At 38.3% G+C, this 23796-nt stretch overlaps 1 protein-coding gene and 1 long non-coding RNA gene across 6 annotated transcripts in view; one reads left to right on the forward strand and one right to left on the reverse strand.

Moving 5' to 3' along the window:
- LOC109579552 (cyclic nucleotide-binding domain-containing protein 2) overlaps positions 1-1092 on the forward strand; it is a 239837-nt gene extending 238745 nt beyond the window's left edge. For 2 of the 5 annotated variants that reach the window (XM_049448041.1, XM_049448042.1), the window contains exons 8-9: positions 4-282; positions 346-1088. In XM_049448041.1, the coding sequence (XP_049303998.1) occupies positions 4-282; positions 346-702 (636 nt within the window). In that variant the 3' untranslated portion in view covers positions 703-1088. Of the gene's footprint in view, positions 1-3; positions 283-340 lie in introns of all 5 variants that reach the window. The other 3 variants (XM_049448040.1, XM_049448039.1, XM_049448043.1) reach the window with 3 other exon arrangements.
- A 476-nt stretch (positions 1093-1568) lies between these two features.
- On the reverse strand, positions 1569-15513 carry LOC125776418 (uncharacterized). The gene is made up of 2 exons (XR_007421698.1): positions 14775-15513; positions 1569-3809 (listed from the first exon to the last, which is right to left on the reverse strand). It is a non-coding gene; the product is annotated as an uncharacterized LOC125776418 (long non-coding RNA).
- Between the last annotated feature and the right edge of the window lie 8283 nt (positions 15514-23796).

Genomic DNA, 23796 nt, shown 5'->3' on the forward strand with positions numbered 1-23796 from the left:
CAGAAAATCAGAACATTAGAAAAGCAGTGCGCACTTGGCAATCCTGATAAAAACTTTGAATTGCCTTCAGAACTCGGGTCGTTGTCCTCTTTAATATCTTATTCAACGCTTAAACCAGAAGGTCATGAACATAGTGAAAATAGCAGAAGTGAGGAAAATGGTGAATTTCCCTTTTTGCCGGGTGAAGAATCGTTATGTTCTTATGACTATTTTTCGAAGAGCGAATCGAATATTTATACCATTGGAAATAGCCCAGGAAAGCATACTACTGAAAAGAAATTGGTATAAAATAAAAAATAAAATATAATAATTATTAAAATTTTCTATATGTATGTATTAGTACAGATGGAAACAAAAATTGAGAATCACTTCATCGATGTGGGAACGATAAGCAAAGGTGGTATTTTCGGACTTGGTGAGGCAATGAAACATCGTATTATAATGGCCGAAACTAGGGTTCAGTGTTTAGTTATACCGAGATATTGGTTATTTCAAGATGAACAAAATCCAGCTAATATGTGGCAAAGAAAAAAGATTCAATTAGATTTTACGTTACCATCCAGAGAAGCTCTTTTCAGTTTGTTCCAAAATTCACACAAATGGCAGAATTTTAAAAAAGGAATTGTATCTTCATTTAGAACGTCTGAAACGAAACTACAAGATATTCCAATAATGGGCCGTATTATGTCGTGCGACCAATAAAATTAAACCATGATTTTATACTAATAAATACAAATCGTTTTATATGAGATGTAATAGTCCGATTTTATTCACCGACATATATCCTGGACAAATTTAAACACCGTATAAAAACTGTGATCAGTTCTGAATCCAAATAAATAAATAAAAACATAAATTAATTTGAACATTTCTTTTTTTTTTAATATTATTCTTTAATCTCAATTAGAACACAACTTTATTTTTTCAAATAAAAAACGACTAATCAATATATATTAAAATTTGCAAACTAATCCGATTCAAGGACATACCTAAGATTTCGCAGTCCTGATTTAAGTCTTTGGTATCATTGTTAGTGAAACTCCCGCTAATGTTAAAGACATCATGACAAAATGTCCGCTTGAATTGAATAATTTTACATACAGTTACGGTATTATTTCTTTTTATTCCATTAAAAACTTTCGACCTGTAATAAACTATGTATGCGTACAGAATGCGTAGGGAAGTCTACTTAAGTATATATCGTCACCTGAAATGCAAATTAACGTAACAACATTTTCAGAAATTTACAGTGGCATGAATGAAACACGAAATAAAATCGAACATGAGTGAAACAAAATATTAATATTGGTTAAGACTGGTTTATATATGACCGCAGAACCAGAAAATGTTGAGCATATGTAATATTATATATATAATTTGAAGTAGTGAAGCGTAATCAAAAAGACACTCAGTTTCGATTTTTTTGATGATACGTTATTTTGCATTTCAGGTGACGATATGTATAATATGTTAAAAAGGTCTAGTAAAAAGAAATGGATTATTGTTTTAATAGATGGTGGCTAAATGAGTATCAGCCTTCCCACTTCTGCACGCCAACACCATCCCACATATCTAAATCAGTGGTCGGCATGAGAGGATCTGTCACTGTGTTGGTGAGCACGAAAAAACAGTAGCCCAGTGAGAAATTGGAATTTAAATTAAACAAATTTTATAAGCAAAATTTAAAATATAGTATATAAAACTAAATGACTTTTAAGGATATATTCCCTATTATCTTTAAAAGACTTGGAACATAAAAGGCTGCCATGCAATGCAAGGCATTTAGAATCATAAAGTATTTCTCGCAGGCCATATTTGGTTTTGCGCTATAGTCTTACGTGATGTTAATTCGTTGCTGTCTCGACAACGACTGAACGATAGAGCGTAAGCGTACGTGTGAATTTAGTTTGCAAAATTTTGCTATGAAATGCCGACCACTGATCTAAATATACAACATTGGTACGTCACATTCTCCACTCCTCACATCATCATTTGTTACTTACATTCTACACGACGTTCTAACACTCACACAATGACGTCACACACTCATCAATCAAGAGAGCAGCACACACTAACACCTATACTTTTCGCCAAGCCAAAATAACAAAAGGACGGTCGGTCCGAATATGATCGGAAATCACTCTGGCGCTACGACATCGGTCCGATCCACACACGATTGCTTTGGCTATTTTTTACCTGTGATTCTTTTGTATTAAATCCAAATATATTTTATACTTTTTGTGAGTGAATAAATTCTAAAGTTGATAGCACCTTGAATTTTAATATCAATTTTGGTAAAAATACACGGTGATTGCGGAAAAGGTGATATATAACACAAAACATGGCCCTTCGAGCCTAAAGGAAAGGCACTATCGGAAAGTAACATAAAATTAAAAAAAAAAAAAAAAAAAAAAAAAATACGTTGAAAAGTGACCGAAAACTTAAACAAAAAAAATAATAATTAAATCTAATTTACTGTGCGACAAAACATAAAATCAAGTATTGTGAAAATACAAAATACGTTCAGTGTTGTGGGTCGTGAGTTTACAAATTCAAATTAAAAAAAGATATATACGCAAGTGAAAGAAAAACAAACACACTTACAACAAATTATACGTGCGCGAATTCTAACAAGGATCAAAAATAAAAGAAAACCAGATAATAGAAAGTGGAATAACAAGCTGACATTCAACGAAGAGGAGGAATTGGACAACACACTCACTTCTGATCGGTATAACCCAAAACTCCCAGAGGGAAATCAAGGTGAGTTGTATTGATTCGATTTTTTGGTTTTAATTTTTATGTATATCTGAATGAATGCTAGTAACTGAGGTTGCATATAAAACCGTTTAAGCAATATTTTATTAAAACGGATATCATATATCTATATACGGTATAAATTAAAAACCGATATTAAAAAACAAAAAATTGGTATTATATCGCCTACATATGCTTAGTACCTTCGTGTTAGCAAACACACACCAAAAAGAGAATATTATCTCAGTATTTCAGTATAATATTTAATGTAAATATTCCGGCAATACTCCTTCGGCTTCTTAAAGCAGTAAGCTGGATTGCTTAAAGTAAGCAATAGGCGCAATAATAAATTCATAAATTCTAAAGGAAGCATCAAAGAGAGAGAGAGAGAGATGTCGGCATTTCTTAGCAAAATTTTGCAAACTAACTTCACACGACACACAACGAAATAAGGACTACGAATAAAGGGCATGCACCTGGAATGTCCGGTCCCTTAATTGGGAAGGTGCCGCCGCCCAGCTGGTTGATGTCCTCGTGAAAATAAAGGCTGACATCACCGCCGTCCAAGAAATGCGATGGACGGGACAAGGACAGAGACAAGTAGGTCCTTGTGACATTTACTACAGTGGTCATATAAAGGAGCGCAAGTTTGGTGTTGGATTCGTGGTGGGAGAGAGACTCCGTCGCCGAGTACTATCATTCAGCCCGGAGAATGAACGTCTAGCCACAATCCGCATCAAAGCGAGGTTTTTCAACATATCGCTGATTTGCGCCCACGCCCCGACGGAAGAGAAGGACGATGTGACCAAAGATGCCTTTTATGAGTGCTTGGAGCGCACTTATGAGAGATGCCCCCGCCACGATGTCAAAATCGTGCTTGGCGACTTTAACGCCAGGGTGGGCAAAGAAGGTATCTTTGGCACTACGGTCGGTAAATTCAGCCTCCACGACGAAACATACCCAAATGGGTTGAGGCTGATCGACTTCGTCGGGGCCCGAAATATGGTTATCTGTAGTATTAGATTCCAGCATAAGAAGATACATCAAGCTACCTGGCTGTCTCCGGATCGAAAAACCACCAACCAGATCGATCATGTTGTGATAGACGGAAGACACGCCTCCTGTGTTTTAGATGTGCGTGCGCTCCGAGGTCCTAACATCGACTCGGACCACTATATTGTTGCAGCCAAAATTCGCACCCGCCTCTGTGCAGCAAAAAACGCACGCCAACAAACACAAGGAAGGTTCGACGTCGAGAAGCTGCAATCACAACAGACAGCCGAACGTTTTTCTACTCGGCTTGCACTCCTGCTCTCTGAGAGCACTCATCAACAATTCGGTATAAGGGAACTGTGGGACAGCATTTCAAACTCCTTACGTACAGCTGCAACCGAAACCATTGGTTTTCGGAAAGTGCAAAAGAACAGCTGGTACGACGAGGAGTGCCGTGTCGCAGCGGAGAGAAAACAGGCTGCCTACCTCGCAACGTTACGATCGACCACAACACGTGCGGGATGGGATAGATACCGAGAGTTGAAGAGGGAAGCGAGACGCATTTGCAGACAGAAGAAGAAAGAGGCCGAAATGCGTGAGTACGAACAGCTCGATAAGCTGGCCGACAGGGGTAATGCTCGAAAATTCTACGAAAAGATGCGGCGGCTTACAGTAGGTTTCAAGACCGGAGCATACTCTTGTAGAACCCCCAAAGGTGATCTAGTTACCGATGCCCAGAGCATACTTAAATTATGGAGGGAACACTTCTCCAGCCTGCTGAATGGCAGTGGAAGCACAACACCGGGAGAAGGCGAACACGATTCCCCAATCGATGACGATGGAGCAGACGTTCCATTACCCGACCATGAAGAAGTTCGAATAGCAATCACCCGCCTGAAGAACAACAAAGCGGCAGGGGCCGATGGATTGCCGGCCGAGCTATTCAAACACGGCGGCGAAGAACTGATAAGGAGCATGCATCAGCTTCTTTGTAAAATATGGTCGGACGAAAGCATGCCCAACGACTGGAATTTAAGTGTGCTATGCCCAATCCATAAAAAAGGAGACCCCACAATCTGCGCCAACTACCGTGGGATTAGCCTCCTCAACATCGCATATAAGGTTCTATCGAGCGTATTGTGTGAAAGATTAAAGCCCACCGTCAACGAACTGATTGGACCTTATCAGCGTGGCTTTAGACCTGGCAAATCAACAACCGACCAGATATTCACCATGCGCCAAATCTTGGAAAAGACCCGTGAAAGGAGAATCGACACGCACCACCTCTTCGTTGATTTCAAAGCTGCTTTCGACAGCACGAAAAAGAGCTGCCTTTATGCCGCGATGTCTGAATTTGGTATCCCCGCAAAACTGATACGGCGGTGCGTTGACGTTGAGCGGCACCAAAAGCTCCGTCAGGATCGGGAAGAACCTCTCCGAGCCGTTCGATACCAAACGAGGTTTCAGACAAGGCGACTCCCTATCGTGCGACTTTTTCAATCTGCTGCTGGAGAAAATTATTCGGGCTGCAGAACTTAATCGAGCAGGTACAATCTTTTATAAGAGTGTACAGCTGTTGGCGTATGCCGATGATATTGATATCATCGGCCTCAACACCCGCGCCGTTAGTTCTGCTTTCTCCAGGCTGGACAAGGAAGCAAAACGAATGGGTCTGGCAGTGAACGAGGGCAAGACGAAATATCTCCTGTCATCAAACAAACAGTCGTCGCACTCGCGACTTGGCACTCACGTCACTGTTGACAGTCATAACTTTGAAGTTGTAGATAATTTCGTCTATCTTGGAACCAGCGTAAACACCACCAACAATGTCAGCCTAGAAATCCAACGCAGGATAACTCTTGCCAACAGGTGCTACTTCGGACTAAGTAGGCAATTGAGAAGCAAAGCCCTCTCTCGACAGACAAAAACCAAACTCTATAAGTCTCTCATAATTCCCGTCCTGCTATATGGTGCAGAGGCTTGGACGATGTCAACAGCGGATGAGTCGACGTTGCGAGTTTTCGAGAGAAAAATTCTGCGAAAGATTTATGGTCCTTTGCGCGTTGGCCACGGCGAATATCGCATTCGATGGAACGATGAGCTGTACGAGATATACGACGACATTGACTGGCACGACCTATCTTATAGATTTTTGCCGTCGCAAACGTGGCAGCTGATTGCTCTCTCACAACGCAGGGTTGCCAATATCGATATACTGCAGTAATTATCAACTTTTATAATTCAATTTGTTCAATATGTTTGAAATTTTCTTAAAATAACTCAAAATCAGAGTCGAATGCTATTATTTATAAATATATAAACTATTTTTGATAGTTTGTTTTCAGTTTTGATATTTTATATTGTAAAAAATTGTAATTGAAAACAAAGATGTGCTCAAAACTATATATGCGCATTGAGCAATGGCAACAATGTTCAAATGTAAACAAGCGCCATTAGAATAAACGTCAAATGAAAAGTTTATTGGATTGAATCAAGTAGTAAAATACGTTTGTGAAAAATGCAATATATACTTGTTAATATGGAAGACGAAAAATTGATTGCTCTGGCTCACACTTCGCGACCGGTATGAGAGGGAAGTACGGAAGGCTAACGCCTCCAGCGGCAGCGGGATGGAGGTCCAAAGACAGTAGCATTTGTTGGACGCAATGAAGTTCATTCAGCCACATATTGTACCACGGTCGTAAGTTTTAGTATATTAATTGAATATACATACTTATATTTGAAAAAGTATTAATAAAAACTTAAATTTACAGGATTAGATTCTCACAAAATATTTGTGATACCAGGGTCAGTTGCCAGCTTCCCCGTTGTCTATTGCTTTTATTGGATGTGTTGGTGCGAGTGTGGCGTGTTATATACTAGGATGGGTCAGCTTTTCCCGGGTAGAGTGGGTGGAAACTTACCTCATTTAAACATCCTGGGCCCCCTAGGCGAATATTTTGCCTAGTACTAGGATGGGTCAGCTTTTCCCGGGTAGAGTGGGTGGAGGCTTACCTCATTTAAACATCCTGGGCCCCCTAGGCGAATATTTTGCCTAGTATTATGTATAAGCTGATACATGTAATTCGGCTTACTGTTAGTGGAGTAGCCAAGGGCACAGAATTTTACCTCTAAGATTTTTGATTTTAATATAAATTTGTATATTGTGTAAGCAGTTGTGCTTAAGGTAGTGATGTCCTTTTGTGTGTTTTTACGACTTATTATTATAGTAAAACAAAGGTTTACTTTTATTTATTTCGCGGTTATTTACTATTTCTTTTTCATCGGTTTGGTATACGGGTTGTTTATTATTTGCCTTTTCTGTATTATCGGCTTATAAAGGATAGTAACTCCACGCCTGGCTCAGATGTGTAATATAATAATATTTAAGTGCGTATGCATTAATTTGACAAGTAGTAGCCCGCCACCGCTCTAGGATTTGTTTAGAAATGGTTTTTTGTTTTCATTATTGGCGAAAGCCATCCTGCGGGATCGAAAGGTTACGAACATATATTTGTGTTTTTATATGTGGTTGTCAGAGGGAATCTGACCTTGCTTTTTTTACCTCTATGTGGGGCATTGCAAAATTGTGGTTCTAGTGGTTGTCGTACGACGTACCGGCCATTATTTGATCGAGTAGTTGTGGCTTTAGAAAAGTCCTCATAATACTGATCTTCTTTAGTTCTGTTTAATATTTGGGGAAGTTTCCCTATCTCTTGAAATTTCCTTAATTGTGAATTAAGGCATTTATTTGATTTTTTCTCAACTTGAGTTGGTGTGGTGATAACTAGTTCTGTAACTAGTCCACTTTGTGTTTGGCTGTGAAGCGTTTGAACATTTTGTGCCTTTGAGCAACATGGTGTCTCTTGGCAATTTTTAGTATTTTGGCTTTCGCAATTAAACCCGTGGTTTTTTTTTGTAAGAGCGCTTTTTTGGTGTGAGAGGGGATATCTGCTGTAATGAAGCATTGAATTGTGTCTTTTGAGACAATATAAGCAATTAAATTTGCTTTTGCAATTATTAAGATTGTGTGAGTGGGACAAGCAGTTTGTACAGAGTCTTTTTGATCTGACAAAGTTGTTCCTTTCGTTAATGTTTAATTTTTTAAACTTTTCGCAAGTTTTAAGTTTATGCCTTCTTATGTATAGATCGCATGACGTTTGCTTTTTCTGTTCGGATGTGAACGTTTGTGTTTTGTTAAAAATTATGTTCGATTTGTTTTTGCTTCTAGCTTGGGATCTTTTTAAGCTTCTATTTTGGTCGTGTTTAATGTTCTTTTTTTGATTATTCTTTCTTCTAACCTTTCCGCAATTTCATATTAGGTGGTAAGAAAATCTTTCATTTGTTGCCACGTTGGGCACTTTTTTCGTGATGAGAGCGATTGCTCCCATAGAAGTAACGACTTTTCTGGTAATGCGGCGGTGCAAATGTTTACCAGAATTGGGTCCCAGCTGTCTGGGGGAATATTAAGTGTCGATAGAACCGACAAACAATTGGAAACAGTGGATTCTAGGTTGATGAATTCTACACTTGTTCCTTTCTTAATTTTTTGCAAGTTCATTAGTGTCGTTACTTGTATATGGACCAGTATTCTATTGTTTTCGTATCTAGCTTTTAGAGCTTCCCAAGCCAAATTGAAATTATCGTCATTAAGAGCGAACTGTTTTACTATGACGCCTGCTTGACCTTTTGTCTTGTATCGTAGGTGATACAATTTTTGTGCGTTTGATAGTTCTGGATGGTTGATGTAAACGGCTGTAAACATGTCCCGGAAGGACGGCCATTTTATTATTATTAATTTTATTTGATCGGAGATCATAGCTTCTGTTTCTTCGAACTGGTCTAAGCTGTCGTATATGACGTAAGCAGATAATTTAAAATTTTGTGGCAGATCTGAATCGTCAGAATCTACAATGGCGTCATGAGCCGTTTGGAGGCGAGTCCAAAAATTTTTAAGATTTTGGTCTTTTACTTCTAATAACGATTCCGAGTGTTCGTGAATCGGTGAAGAGGCAAATCTAGTGCAGTATCTTGTTAAACTGTCACTTTCTGAAATGAATTTAATAGCCTGTTTTGAGCGTATAGTTGCTGCAGGTGTATTATGAGTTGTGTCATTATGAACCATTTTTGCAAAATAATATTATTTATTTGTGTTTTAATTTGAAAAAATATATGAGAATTAATTACTATTAAAAACCGTGTTTTTTATTTATTAAAATATTTGATGTACGAATGATTTTTTATTTAGGTACACCCTAATGCTTGGACTTGTAATATGTGTGTATGTCCGTATGAAGTTGGTTATGTTTTGTGCAATTGGGAGCTCGTTGAAGAGATCAATGCGCTATTTATTCGCAAGTATGCACGAAATGTTTTTGCTAATATGCATGCAAGCTAGTGATGAGCGATATTTCACTACCGGTGATTTTTTCACTGTGATTGAAAAATCGCAAATCGCAACTGCGATCACTTTTTATAAATAGCAGTTCGATCGCAATCGCAGTTCGAAACTGTGATCGCAGTTTAAACCTGTGAATTGCGATCGCAACTCGAAACTGTGATCGCAGTTCGAACCTGTGAATTGCGATCGCAATTCGAAACTGTGATCGCAGTTCGAACCTGTGATTTACGATAGCAGTTCGAACCTGTGAATTACGATCACAATAGCAAATAGCAGAAAAGTAACAACTTTCTTCAGGGTATTGTATATATCGTATATGCTATTTTTCGTCATAGCGGTTTGAAGTTTTGAGTATAACGTTCTTATATAAAGCATTTTTTGATGAAAACAAGAATTTTAACTAATTAATTTCAGAAAAAATGATGGAATAAAAAAATTACGGGTTTTTAATATTTTCCCAAAGATTAGGAAACTCGCGTTAATTATTTGGTCTTGAAAATAGTAAAAGCGGGTATTCTAAACAAACAAATTATCAACCACACTAATGGTAATTCCTTCTAAGAAATGTGTGAAACCATCATACCAACATACAAATGAACTTTGCAATACGCTCTAAGTGTCAGGTAGCCGAACCGCTCCAACATTTGCGAAAATGTAGTGAAAAGAAAGGCGGAAAACCTACGTAAGTGGTAAGTGGAACAGACCCGGACTTTTATTCGGGCAAACAGTGTCAAATTGGCAGAATCTGCCGCTACAACAACAACAACGACGTTTGAACGTCGACTTAGTTGCGATCGCAATAGCAATATAAAATCACAGTGATTTAAAAATAGCAATCACTGAAATCACAGATATCGAAAAATCACAATATCGCTCATCTCTAATACAAACGTGGGTTTAATATGCTTTGCTAAGGAGAGTATTATAGTTTTGTTCAAATAATGGTTGTTTATAAGTCCTAAAACTAAAAGAGTCAGATAAAGGGTTATATATATCAAAGTGATCAGGTTGACGAGTAGAGTTGAAATCCGGATGCCTGTCTGTCCGTCCGTCCGTGCAAGCTGTAACTTGAGTAAAAATTGAGAAATTTGAAATTTGGCACAAAGGATCACATTAGGGAGGGGCATATTTGGACGTAAGTTTTTGGGAAATGTGGGCGTGGCCCCGCCCCCTACTAAGTTTTTTGTACATATCTCGGAAACTACTATAGCTATGTCAACCAAACTCTATAGAGCCGTTTCCTTCAGGTATTTCCATATACAGTTCAAAAATTTTGAATAGCTCACTTACACTCTCGTTATTCGTACATATATGTAAGTGAAAATACGGTTAATTTCGTTCAAAAGGACTAGCTTATTTTAATCATAAAGCTGACAATTAATAATAAGTTAATAAAAATGTATATGCGAATAAACATACATACATACATATGTGCGAAGCGGTTAAACAGCCGAATCAGTTTTCCAAACGATATCATTGCAAACGCGAATTACGATATTATATGTAATTTATCAGAAATTACATATTTTCCGTTTGAATAAAAAACTCCGGCTAATTTTTCGTACTGTGCGGCTTGCCGTTCAGTTTATTAATAATCATTTTATTCTTTATAAAAATCTTATTTGCTAAATTTACTTGGAGCCGTTGTGCTGTCTTGACATTCCTCAGCATCAACGACCCGGCATATCTTAAATAAACATAGCAAATAACAACAGTGGCATTGGATTTCATTTTTAAAGGAATTTAAAAGATGATTACTTGCTTATGCATATTTCTTTATTTATGTATTTATGCATGTTAATATGTATGTATGTAGTTGAATCTGAAGATTCAACTTACATTTTAGAGGAATGAAAAATATTTAGAAAATACTTGTCGTTTTTGGTATATCGACAAGTTTGAAAGTGGTGGAGTCGTTTGACGACGCAACTCCCTCAGCGTTACTGTTTGAAGTCTCCTGAGTTGTTGTATTTACAATTTTTATTTTTGTTGTTTTTTTCTTTAATATTATTACTAGGATTGCTACTACTACCATTACAATGATTATCAATGTTATATTAATACCATATGATACATTTTTATGGTATTTTTTTTAATTCTGCAATTTCTTTTATGTTTTCTATATTTTTTATTGCAATTTTATTGAATGTTAATTTTGGTGTGTAGCTTTGTTTTAATTTTTCTGCAGGGTATATAATTGTATGAATATATTCTGTTTTATTATTTTTAACTTCTTGTTTTATAATTTCCATTTTACAATTTACAAATTTGATTATATAGTTATTTTTTAATACAATTTTTCTGTCATCGCAGTTTTGTTTATTACATCATTTTTTGCATTTCTTATTAATATTGTTTCATCGCTTATTTCTTGTATTGATGTTTTGTTATTATATTTAAATTCGCAAGTATTTGAAAATATGCAGCTTTTGCTCAATTTTAGATTTTTAAATGCTTTATTTTCTGCATAATCAAAATAGTTTTCGCCAATTTTTATAACGAATTTTTCTTTTTCAATAATCTGTAATTTATTTCTATTTGGCATTGGGGTTATTAATTGAATCTTAGTTTAAAAAAATGTTCTTGGTATCTGAATTGCGAATATTATTGTATCGTTTATGTATACTACTACTCCTACTTTTGATAATTTTATTTTGTAAAAGTCAATCTCATATTTTTCAATTTCTTCCCTAGTTAACATACTTGGATGTACCATATTGTATTTAGCCGCCGCTATATTATTTTGTATTTCTTGAACTTTACTTTCTATGAATTTTAGTTTATTCATTTCATCATTATACAAAATTTTTCTTTCAATTCTATTTTCCTCTTTGTTTATTATATTTAAAGTTTCTATTATTTGTTTCCCATCTGATTCTATAGTTCCTTTTAATAAGCTTAGTGATCTATTTAAATGTTCATTAATTACTATTTGTTTATTCAAAATGTCTTGTCTGTCATCACCATCCATGACTCCAAACATCCATTTATGTGCTATTCCTCCTATATTTATCAAGCCTCTTTTATTTCTCTTTTTGATATTCGCTGTTATATGTAGATGTGATTTTTGCTTTTATATTTTTTATTTCATCAAACAAAATTTCGTTATTTTCAATATTTAGTTTTTCAATATTTTCTTTAACCTGATCAACTATGTCTGCTATCTTGTTCGGATTTATAGTATGTATAACTGTATTTATTTCGTTAACTATTTCTATGTCTGCTGTTTGTATAATTGTATACTCCACATCTTCTATTATTGGTGTAATTTGCAAAAGTGCTGTCACCAATGATATGATTATTGTTAAAAAAAATAATTATTATCGTCATATGTAAAAATGTATAACCGTTTTAGGTTTTGATTTAAAAAAAATTAAACTGGATTTTAGTCGCCTCTTACGACAGGCGTCTCTTACCATGGGTATATTCTAGAAAGACCCCTTACCCACTGGGGTACAAAAAAAATCATGTATATATATGTAGAAAAAAAAAATTAAATGTTATTATCTCCATTAAATGCCCTTAGACTGAATGAATCGTCATCATTCTCATTTGGATTTTCTATGTTTGCCAATTTCATTGGTCTTTTTATATTTGCCGGATGGACGTTTTGTAAGCGAAATATTCGGAAATATGGTTGATCTTTATGCCGTACTCTTTTGTAGTTTTTAGTTGGTCCTGTTTGTCTGTTTTCTATATATTCTTCTCTGTTTTGATTTAATTTGGCTATTGTTTTACTGTATTTATTCTATCTTGTAATATGGATGGACAAATGTTTTCTTTGGCGTCCCTTAGAGAACATTTGATAGTTGAGTGGTACCTATCGGTATAGTTGCATATAACAATTTGTATCCCCATTTCTGTTGAAAGACTAGAGTCCTCAATTCCTGTTAGTTTTTCCAACAAGGTTGAGTGTAGTCTCTCAATGTGTCTGCATTTCTTGTATGGCTACTTGGTTTTGTGTGATGGACTTCTACATTTTCGGTATTTAAATATTTTATTAATTGTTTTGCTCTAAACTAAAGTAGCTGGGGCATTTTTCAACCCAAAAGGCATTCGGACGTATTCATATAGTCCTGCCGGAGTGACAAAAGCTGTTTTCTGGATGTCCCTTTCTGCCATTAAAATCTGATGGTAACCTTTTGCTAGATCTATAGTGCTAAAGTACTGTGCTTTGCCCAATTTATCTAAGATTCCTTCGATATTCGGTAGAGAATACTTATCGTCTACAGTCAATTGGTTTAACCTCCTATAATCAACCACTACCCTGAATTTTTGTATTTGTGAGCTTGTCCACTTCTTTATAGATAAGTTTATTGCTTTAATAATTTTTCGATTTCCTTTTTCTCATTTGATTTTAAGTGATCAAGGTTGATGGTCTTTACTTCACTTATATCTAATGAATAAACTTGCTCTTGCATAGTTTTCACATAGAATGGAAGATTCACACCATTTTTCAAAATTCTAGTGCTAACTGCATTAGTTCTTAAACAAAAACATGCAGTACTGATATTTTTATGTTAATTTAAGGATATTTTATTGTTATTTATTACTTTTTAATTAAATATTTTAAGTAGTTGGTTACTTTGTTTTGTATTATAATATTAACTGTTTTAGTATGCTAATCGTTAGCAATGTAATTTATTGTATATATTTATTTGTTTGCTTAAAGTAGCTTTAAATATTTAACTTTTGAATTTTATAATTCATTTAGTTGATAATTTTTATTTTTTAACAATTTTATGTTTTCACATAAACAAGAAATATGCGCCAAGAATGTGCTCCGCTGCAAAAAAAATAATTTAAACCAATAAACAATAATGTTATTTACTTATAAAAAAAACAAAATACTTAAATATTGCATTGTGAAAAGAATTATGAGACATACTGTACGAGTATATTGTGCATTGTACTAAGTGCGAAGCACTTCAAGTTTCGATAGAAATAGCTGCGCCGTTTATAATTTGCCACCGCATCTGCATTGTGGGACGATTCCGATAACTTTTTGCGGTCGAGTAAAAAACACAAATTTCGGTATAAATGGGGAATGCCAAAATAATGTTGCCAACACTTGTATTCTTCTAAATATTTCCGATTAAAAATTAAAAAATTTGTATCAACAACGCATAGTATTTCTCAATGTTTCACTAAACTTTGTCACATTTTTCACTTTGCATATTTAAATAAACTCCATATACATTAAAATAAGTTCACATTTTACTTTATTTTGTCAGTTTTCAGCCAAATTTATTCATTTAAAAATTACTTTGGACACTCTTCGCTTAAAAGGTTTGATTGTTTACAATTAAGAGGAAAACAACCATTGCCACATATTACACACCAAATATAATATGAAGGATTGTTTAATGTCAGCGTTTTCTTTGTTTGAATTTCCGCGTGATTTTTTTCTTTTTTCTTTTGGCCCCCGCCACGATGTCAAAATCGTGCTTGGCGACTTCAACGCCAGGGTGGGCAAAGAAGGTATCTTTGGCACTACGGTCGGTAAATTCAGCCTCCACGAGGAAACATCCCCAAATGGGTTGAGGCTGATCGACTTCGCCGGGGCCCGAAATCTGGTTATCTGTAGTATTAGATTTCAGCATAAGAAGATACATCAAGCTACCTGGCTGTCTCCGGATCGAAAAACCACCAACCAGATCGATCATGTTGTGATAGACGGAAGACACGTCTCCAGTGTTTTAGATGTGCGTGCGCTCCGAGGTCCTAACATCGACTCGGACCACTATATTGTTGCAGCCAAAATTCGCACCCGCCTCTGTGCAGCAAAAAACGCACGCCAACAAACACAAGGAAGGTTCGACGTCGAGAAGCTGCAATCACAACAGACAGCCGAAAGATTCTCCACTCGGCTTGCACTCCTGCTCTCTGAGAGCACTCATCAACAACTCGGTATAAGAGAACTGTGGGACGGCATTTCAAACTCCTTACGTACAGCTGCAACCGAAACCATTGGTTTTCGGAAAGTGCAAAAGAACAGCTGGTACGACGAGGAGTGCCGTGTCGCAGTGGAGGGAAAACAGGCTGCCTACCTCGCCACGTTACGATCGACCACAACACGTGCGGGATGGGATAGATACCGATAGTTGAAGAGGGAAGCGAGACGCATTTGTAGACAGAAGAAGAAAGAGGCCGAAATGCGTGAGTACGAACAGCTTGATAAGCTGGCCGACAGGGGTAGTGCTCGAAAATTCTACGAAAAAATGCGGCGGCTTACAGAAGGTTTCAAGACCGGAGCATACTCCTGTAGAACCCCCAAAGGTGATCTAGCCACCGATACCCAGAGCATACTTAGATTATGGAGGGAACACTTCTCCAGCCTGCTGAATGGCAGTGAACACATAACACCAGGAGAAGGCGAACCCGATTCCCCAATCGATGACGATGGAGCAGACGTTCCATTACCCGGCCATGAAGAAGTTCCAATAGCAGTAGCTCGCCTGAAGAACACCAAAGCGGCAGGGGCCGACGGATTGCCGGCCGAGCTATTCAAACACGGCGGCGAAAAACTGATAAGGAGCATGCATCAGCTTCTTTGCAAAATATGGTCGGATGAAAGCATGCCCAACGATTGGAATTTAAGTGTGCTATGCCCAATCCATAAAAAAGGAGACCCCACAATCTGCGCCAACTACCGTGGGATAAGCCTCCTCAACATCGCGTACAAGGTTCTATCGAGCGTATTGTGTGAAAGATTAAAGCCCACCGTCAACAAGCTGATTGGACCTTATCAGTGTGGCCTCAGACCGAGTAAATCAACAACCGACCAGACCATGCGCCAAATCTTGGAAAGGACCCGTGAAAGGAGAATCGACACTCACCACCTATTCGGGAAGGACCTCTCCGAGCCGTCCGATACCAAACGAAGTTTCAGACAAGGCGACTCCCTGTCGTGCGACTTTTTCAATCTGCTGCTGGAGAAAATTATTAGAGCTGCAGAACTGAATCGAGCAGGTACAATCTTTTATAAGAGTGTACAGCTGCTGGCGTAGGCCGATGATATTGATATCATCGGTCTCAACAACCGCGCCGTTAGTTCTGCTTTCTCCAGACTGAACAAGGAAGCAACGCAAATGGGTCTGGCAGTGAACGAGGGCAAGACGAAATATCTCTTATCATCAAACAAACAGTCGTCGCACTCGCGACTTGGCTCTCACGTCACTGTTGACAGTCATAACTTTAAAGTTGTAGGTAACTTCGTCTATCTTGGAACCAGCGTAAACACCACCAACAATGTCAGCCTGGAAATCCAACGCAGGATTACTCTTGCCAACAGGTGCTACTTCGGACTGAGTAGGCAATTGAAAAGTAAAGTCCTCTCTCGACGAACAAAAGCCAAACTCTATAAGTCGCTCATAATTCCCGTCCTGCTATATGGTGCAGAGGTTTGGACGATGACAACAACCGATGAGTCGACGTTGCGAGTTTTCGAGAGAAAAGTTCTGCGAAAGATTTATGGTTCTTTGCGCGTTGGCCACGGCGAATATCGCATTCGATGGAACGATGAGCTGTACGAGATATACGACGACATTGACATAGTTCAGCGAATTAAAAGACAGCGGCTACACTGGCTAGGTCATGTTGTCCGAATGGATGAAAACACTCCAGCTCTGAAAGTATTCGACGCAGTACCCGCCGCGGGAAGCAGAGTAAGAGGAAGACCTCCACTCCGGTGGAAGGACCAAGTGGAGAAGGACCTGGCCTCGCTTGGAATATCCAATTGGCGCCACGTAGCGAAGAGAAGAAACGACTGGCGCGCTGTTGTTGACTCGGCTATAATCGCGTAAGCGGTGTTTGCGTCAGTAAAGAAGAAGAAGACGTAATATTATTATATAATATTCCTATATGTTTTTAAAATTTAAATAAGAAAATATCCATATGCATGGCAAGATGGTTTATACTCATTAATTTGGAATAGAATTTATAAACACACTTGTTTTTATTAGATCAAATATTGGTAAATAAATAAAGAGGAATTATAGCGAAAAAGAGAAATTTCAGCGAATTGCTCATATTTGCTTATTATCATATGGCAGCACTCCATTTCCTCATAATTGATAGCGCATAAATCAAGGATAAAGGGATCTCCAACTTATTCCAGAGAGGGGAGCGCCTCAAAATTAGCGTTTTTTATAACATTTTCCATTATAGCCAGATGGGACAAAATAACAATTTTTGGGTATTTAAATTAAAACACCAAACATTTATTACGATTACGTCAATTTTTTAATAATTGATAATTAATACTATGATGCATCACATGACAAAACATTACATCAAATACTTGAACATATTATTGTTGTTTCACTTATACAAAATCACTTATAAAGGGTGACTTTTTAAGAGCTTGATAACTTTTTAAAAAAAAAAAACGCATAAAATTTGCAAAATCTCATCGGTTCTTTATTTGAAACGTTAGATTGGTTCATGACATTTACTTTTTGAAGATAATTTCATTTAAATGTTGACCGCGGCTGCGTCTTAGGTGGTCCATTCGGAAAGTCCAATTTTGGGCAACTTTTTCGAGCATTTCGGCCGGAATAGCCCGAATTTCTTCGGAAATGTTGTCTTCCAAAGCTGGAATAGTTGCTGGCTTATTTCTGTAGACTTTAGACTTGACGTAGCCCCACAAAAAATAGTCTAAAGGCGTTAAATCGCATGATCTTGGTGGCCAACTTACGGGTCCATTTCTTGAGATGAATTGTTGTCCGAAGTTTTCCCTCAAAATGGCCATAGAATCGCGAGCTGTGTGGCATGTAGCGCCATCTTGTTGAAACCACATGTCAACCAAGTTCAGTTCTTCCATTTTTGGCAACAAAAAGTTTGTTAGCATCGAACGATAGCGATCGCCATTCACCGTAACGTTGCGTCCAACAGCATCTTTGAAAAAATACGGTCCAATGATTCCACCAGCGTACAAACCACACCAAACAGTGCATTTTTCGGGATGCATGGGCAGTTCTTGAACGGCTTCTGGTTGCTCTTCACCCCAAATGCGGCAATTTTGCTTATTTACGTAGCCATTCAACCAGAAATGAGCCTCATCGCTGAACAAAATTTGTCGATAAAAAAGCGGATTTTCACATTTCGAACCGAACACTGATTTTGGTAATAAAATTCAATGATTTGCAAGCGTTGCTCGTTAGTAAGTCTATTCATGATGAAATGTCAAAGCATACTGAGCATCTTTCTCTTTGACACCATGTCTGAAATCCCACGTGATCTGTCAAATACTAATGCATGAAAATCCTAACCTCAAAAAAATCACCCGTTACAAAAAGAACCATGGGTTTAATTGCAAAAGTAAATCCCAAAACCTAAAGTTCTAAAAATTACCAAGCAACACCATGTTACTCAAAGGCACGAAAAGCTGAAACGCTGTACAGCGAAAAACAAAGTGGATTATTTACAGAACCAGTTGCCACTGTTCCAACTCAAGATGAGGAAAATGCAACCAAATATTTGGTTGTCAAAAAAGTCTTGGGGTATTTTTATTGAATCAATTCGTGTGGCACCCATACATCGAACTTCTTAGTGACTCCAAGCTTCTCCAAATGGTTTATAACGGTTTGATGACTGCTATGCCGGTCTCTTTCGACCAATTCAGCGATTTGATCGCAATTTTCGACGACAGGCCTTCCAGAGCGTGGTGCATCTTCGACCACCTCTACACCAGAACGAAAACCTTGAAACCATCGTTGTGCGGTGGAAATGGAAACTGTATCGGGTCCATAAACTGCACAAATTTTATTGGCCGCTTGAGATGCATTTTTGTCTTTATCGTAGTAGTACTGTAAAATATGCCGTATTTTCTCTTTATTTTGCTCCATGTTTGCGACGCTATAACGAAAGAACTTAAAAGAAGCGACAATCAATCAAGCACGTGTTAGCGCGTGAAATGAGCTTTTCAAAAAGGTATGACCCGATGCGACGAATAAAACTAGAACTACGCGCTTTCAGCGCCAACTAGCGAAAATACCGCAAGACTTTTTTGACAACCTACATTAATTCACAATTAAGGAAATTTCAAATGTTAGTGAAGCTGTCCCTCATAACAAAAAATACTTATTACTGAAGTTCCAATATCTCTACACAAATTTAAAAAATCCACCACCAGTAACACATCAAAAAAAACTCTTTATACAGATGTATTCAAATTAACTAATAGAGCCTACGATGTTATCACAGCTAAAGGTGCAATAGGTGCAAATTAGCTATTACTTAATACACAGTTACCATAGCTAACGTGGCAACTAACGGGTTTTTTCAATAGGGCACTACAGAAGTAGACCGATAGGGACATCAAACGACGCCATATTTTTCACCGCTCTTTTGATATTTCTCTTCAGTAAGGTTTGACATTTTATCGTGGAAGGGTATACGATCCAAAAACAAGTAGAAAAGTAGTACAGTACAAAATGTTCACGTGCTACAAGACAAAAAAATGCCCGCAGTGTCAAGAACATTGCTGCCGCTAGTGCATCAACTGAGGAAGACCCAAATCAGTCTCTCGCATGTCGTTGTGGGGAGTTTTGCGAAAAGCTCTTGGTCTACATCCTTACAAGTTTAAATTGACTTGAATTACTTCGTCAATCAGCAAAATATGCCTTATTGGTCAGGCAGCAATCCACACGTACTCCATGACTCACCTTTGCATCCCGAAAAACAAGTTTGGTGCGGTTTATGGGCCGGCGGTGTCATTAGGCCGTACTTCTTCCATAATGATCAAGACCGGCACGTTACTGTGAATGGGAATCGCTACCGTTCAATGATAACCGAATATGTTCGGCCCGAATTGGATGATATGGATTTGGACAATATGAGGTTCCAACAGGACGGTGCCACAAGCCACACAGCGAATGTCACAATCAACAAGCCAGCGACGATTGATGAATTTCGTACGAATATCGCATGTGAAATTTCAGCAGTATCGGCAGATTTATCTTGAAACCCGTCGAAAATTGGATTCGGTGTCTGCACTTCAAGCATTCCATACATAATAGCATCGAATGTACTTTCACAGGAATAAAGAACTTTACTGATATCCGAAACCCATTTTTAATACGTTTTAATGTTGAAAAAGAACGTTCGCCACTGCAGTTAGTGATCATGAGAGATAAGTAAATTCCCAAAGCAATTTCTAAGTTTAGGAGACACGATTCTAAAGAATTATTTAATAAAAGTTTATAATATTGCTTTTCCAGAGGCTCCTGATTCTTGCTGTCAATAACAGTAGCCACATCTGTTTTCAGCAGAACTGCACTAATTCGTCGCCTAGGCTGTTCTCCAAATCATCTTCGTAGGCACTGACCATACTAGAGCATTTTTCCAAAATCTCTTCTGTTGTAAGAGATTTTAGTTGCCGAAATTCTTCAAAAGTACTAGTAAGTTTATGATATGCTTCAGTTAAAGCAGACGGTACGTTATCAATAATGACAATAAACACCCCAAATTCGAAACGTTGTCCAGGTAGTAGAGCCGCTGCTATGGTCATACTTTTTATTTGGCTTGATTCGTCGTCTGTTGCTGGTATTCTTCACAGTAGGTCAGATCTTTGATTCTTGCCTCAATATCTAAATAAATGGATCGCATGGCTTGGACGTAGCCATATAATGATTCATAAAGGGCGTATCCCTTTATTAAGGTCTTGATCGGACGACTGCAGTGAAGCACTAGTCGTTTGCAAGCGTTCTAGCACTTCGTTCCACGTAATTGTTCCGTTTCTAACTTACTTACGTTATTGGAAATATCTTCCAATACTTGATTAATAGTGATAAAACCACATAAATGTGTCTTCGTAGCATCAGCTCGGGCTGACCACCTAGTGTCCGATAACCGTTCCAAAATCGGAATTTTTGAAGTAGAATCTTTAAGTAGGTCCGTAAGCCGACCATATCGATAGGTAGAAGTGGTAAAAAATGTATAGAGGTTTTCAATGAAATCGAAAAAAAGTAAAGCAGTCTGCAGCGCACTTCTTCTTCTTCTTTACTGGCGTAGACACCGCTTACGCGATTATAGCCGAGTCAACAACAGCGCGCCAGTCGTTTCTTCTCTTCGCTACGTGGCGCCAATTGGATATTCCAAGCGAGGCCAGGTCCTTTTCCACCTGATCCTTCCAACGGAGTGGAGGTCTTCCTCTTCCTCTGCTTCCCACGGCGGGTACTGCGTCCAATACTTTCAGAGCTGGAGTGTTTTCATCCATCCGGACAACATGGCCTAGCCAGCGTAGCCGCTGTCTTTTAATTCGCTGAACTATGTCAATCTGTATGTATGTCTCGTACAGCTCATTGTTCCATCGAACACGATATTCGCCGTGGCCAATGCGCAAAGGACCATAAATTTTTCGCAGAACCTTTCTCTCGAAAACTCGCAACGTCGACTCATTGGTTGTTGTCATCGTTCAAGCCTTTGCACCATATAGCAGGACGGGAATTATGAGCGACTAATAGAGTTTGGCTTTTGTTCGTCGAGAGAGGACTTTACTTTTCAATTGCCTACTCAGTCCGAAGTAGCACCTGTTGGCAAGAGTAATCCTGCGTTGGATTTCCAGGCTGACATTGTTCGTGGTGTTGATACTGGATCCTAAATAGACGACATTATCTACAACTTCAAAGTTATGACTGTGATCAGTGACGTGAGTGCCAAGTCGCGAGTGTGACGACTGTTTGTTTGATGACAGGAAATATTTTGTCTTGCTCTCGTTTACTGCCAGACCCATCTGCTTTGCTTCCTTGTCCAGTCTGGAGAAAGCAGAACTAAAACCGCATACGCTAGCAGCTGCACACTCTTATAGAAGATTTACCTGCTCGATTAAGTTCTGCATCTCGAATTATTTTCACAAGCAGCAGATTGAAGAAGTCGCACGATAGGGAGTCGCCTTGTCTGAAACCTCGTTTGGTATCGAACGGCTCGGAGAGGTCCTTCCCGATCCTGACGGAGCTTTTGGTGCTGCTCGACGTCAGATTACACAGTCGTATTAGTTTTGCGGGTATACCAAATTCAGACATCGCGGCATAAAGGCAGCTCCTTTTCGTGCAGTCGAAAGCAGCTTTGAAATCGACGAATAGGTGGTGGGTGTTGATTCTCCTTCACGGGTCTTTTCCAAAACTTGGCGCATGGTGAATATCTGGTCGGTTGTTGATTTTCCAGGTCTAAAGCCACACTGATAAGGTGACAAGCTTTAATCTTTCACACAATACGCTCGATAGAACCTTGTACGCGATGTTGAGATCGCCTTTCGGGGTTCTACAAGAGTATGCTCCGGTCTTGAAACCTTCTGTAAGACGCTGCATCTTTTCGTAAAGTTTTCGAGCATTACCCCTGTCGGCCAGCTTAGCAAGCACTTCGTACTCACGCATTTCGGCCTCTTTCTTTTTCTGTCTACACATGCGTCTCGCTTCCCTCTTCAACTTTCGGTGTCTATCCCATCCCGCACGTGTTGTGGTCGATCGTAACGTTGCGAGGTAGGCAGCCTGTTTTCTCTCCGCTGCGACACGGCACTCCTCGTCCTACAAGCTGTTATTTTGAACTTTCCGAAAACCAATGGTTTCGGTTGCAGCTGTACGTAAAGAGTTTGAAATGCCGTACCACAGTTCTCTTATACCGAGTTGTTGACAAGTGCTCTCGGAGAGCAGGAGTGCAACCCGAGTAGAAAATCGTTCGGCTGTCTGTTGTGATTGCAGCTTCTCGACGTCGATCCTTCCTTGTGTTTGTTGGCGTGCGTTTTTTGCTGCACAGAGGCGGGTGCGAATATTGGCTGCAACAATATGGTGATCCGAGTCGATGTTAGGACCTCGGAGCGGACGCACATCTAAAACACTGGAAATGTGTCTTCCGTGTATCATAAGATGATCGATCTGGTTGGTAGTTTTTCGACCCGGAGACTGCCAGGTAGCTTGATGAATCTTCCTATGCTGGAATCTAGTACTACAGATAACCATATATCGGGCCCCGGCGAAGTCGATCAGCCTCAACCCATTTAAGGATGTTTCCTCGTGGAGGCTGAATTTACCGACCGTAGTGCCAAAGATGCAGCGCACTTAGCAATCCGAATTTAATGAATGTGCAAGACAGGGAATGTATTCTGCATTCTTATTTATTTTCTTAATTCAGGCTTGTAAGCTGATGTATTTCCCACTCATGTTGCTGGAATTATAATAGCTTTGCCCACGATAATCTTTTATATTAATGCCACTCTCACTCAAGAAATCAAGTAAACTTTAAGCGCGTTGTTCAGCAGTATGACCTTCCATGTCCAACAACTTAACAAATCATTCCACTGGTCCAGATAGCAGAACATGACTTGAGACTCTGAAACACCTTGATCTTAAGGCTGGACTGAACTAAAAACTTTTGCCCTGTTAAGAGGTCAGCGTTATGATATAAAATAAGGTTTTTTTCATAATATGAAAGGTCAGAAGAATATCGTTAAACAATAATTTTCAATAAAAATATTGTGAAAATTTAATAATTATACTTATTTTCTTTTGACGGCCATGAAGCATACAAAATCTAGAGATATTCGATAATGATTTTCTTTTTATTTTATTTTATGAAAATGCTTATTTAATTAAAAAAATTCACATTAACGGTATTCGCCAGAAATTTAATTTTTATTTTGATATAAA

Source organism: Bactrocera dorsalis, chromosome 2 (assembly GCF_023373825.1).
Source record: "Bactrocera dorsalis isolate Fly_Bdor chromosome 2, ASM2337382v1, whole genome shotgun sequence".
NCBI classification, from domain to species: Eukaryota; Metazoa; Arthropoda; class Insecta; order Diptera; family Tephritidae; genus Bactrocera; species Bactrocera dorsalis.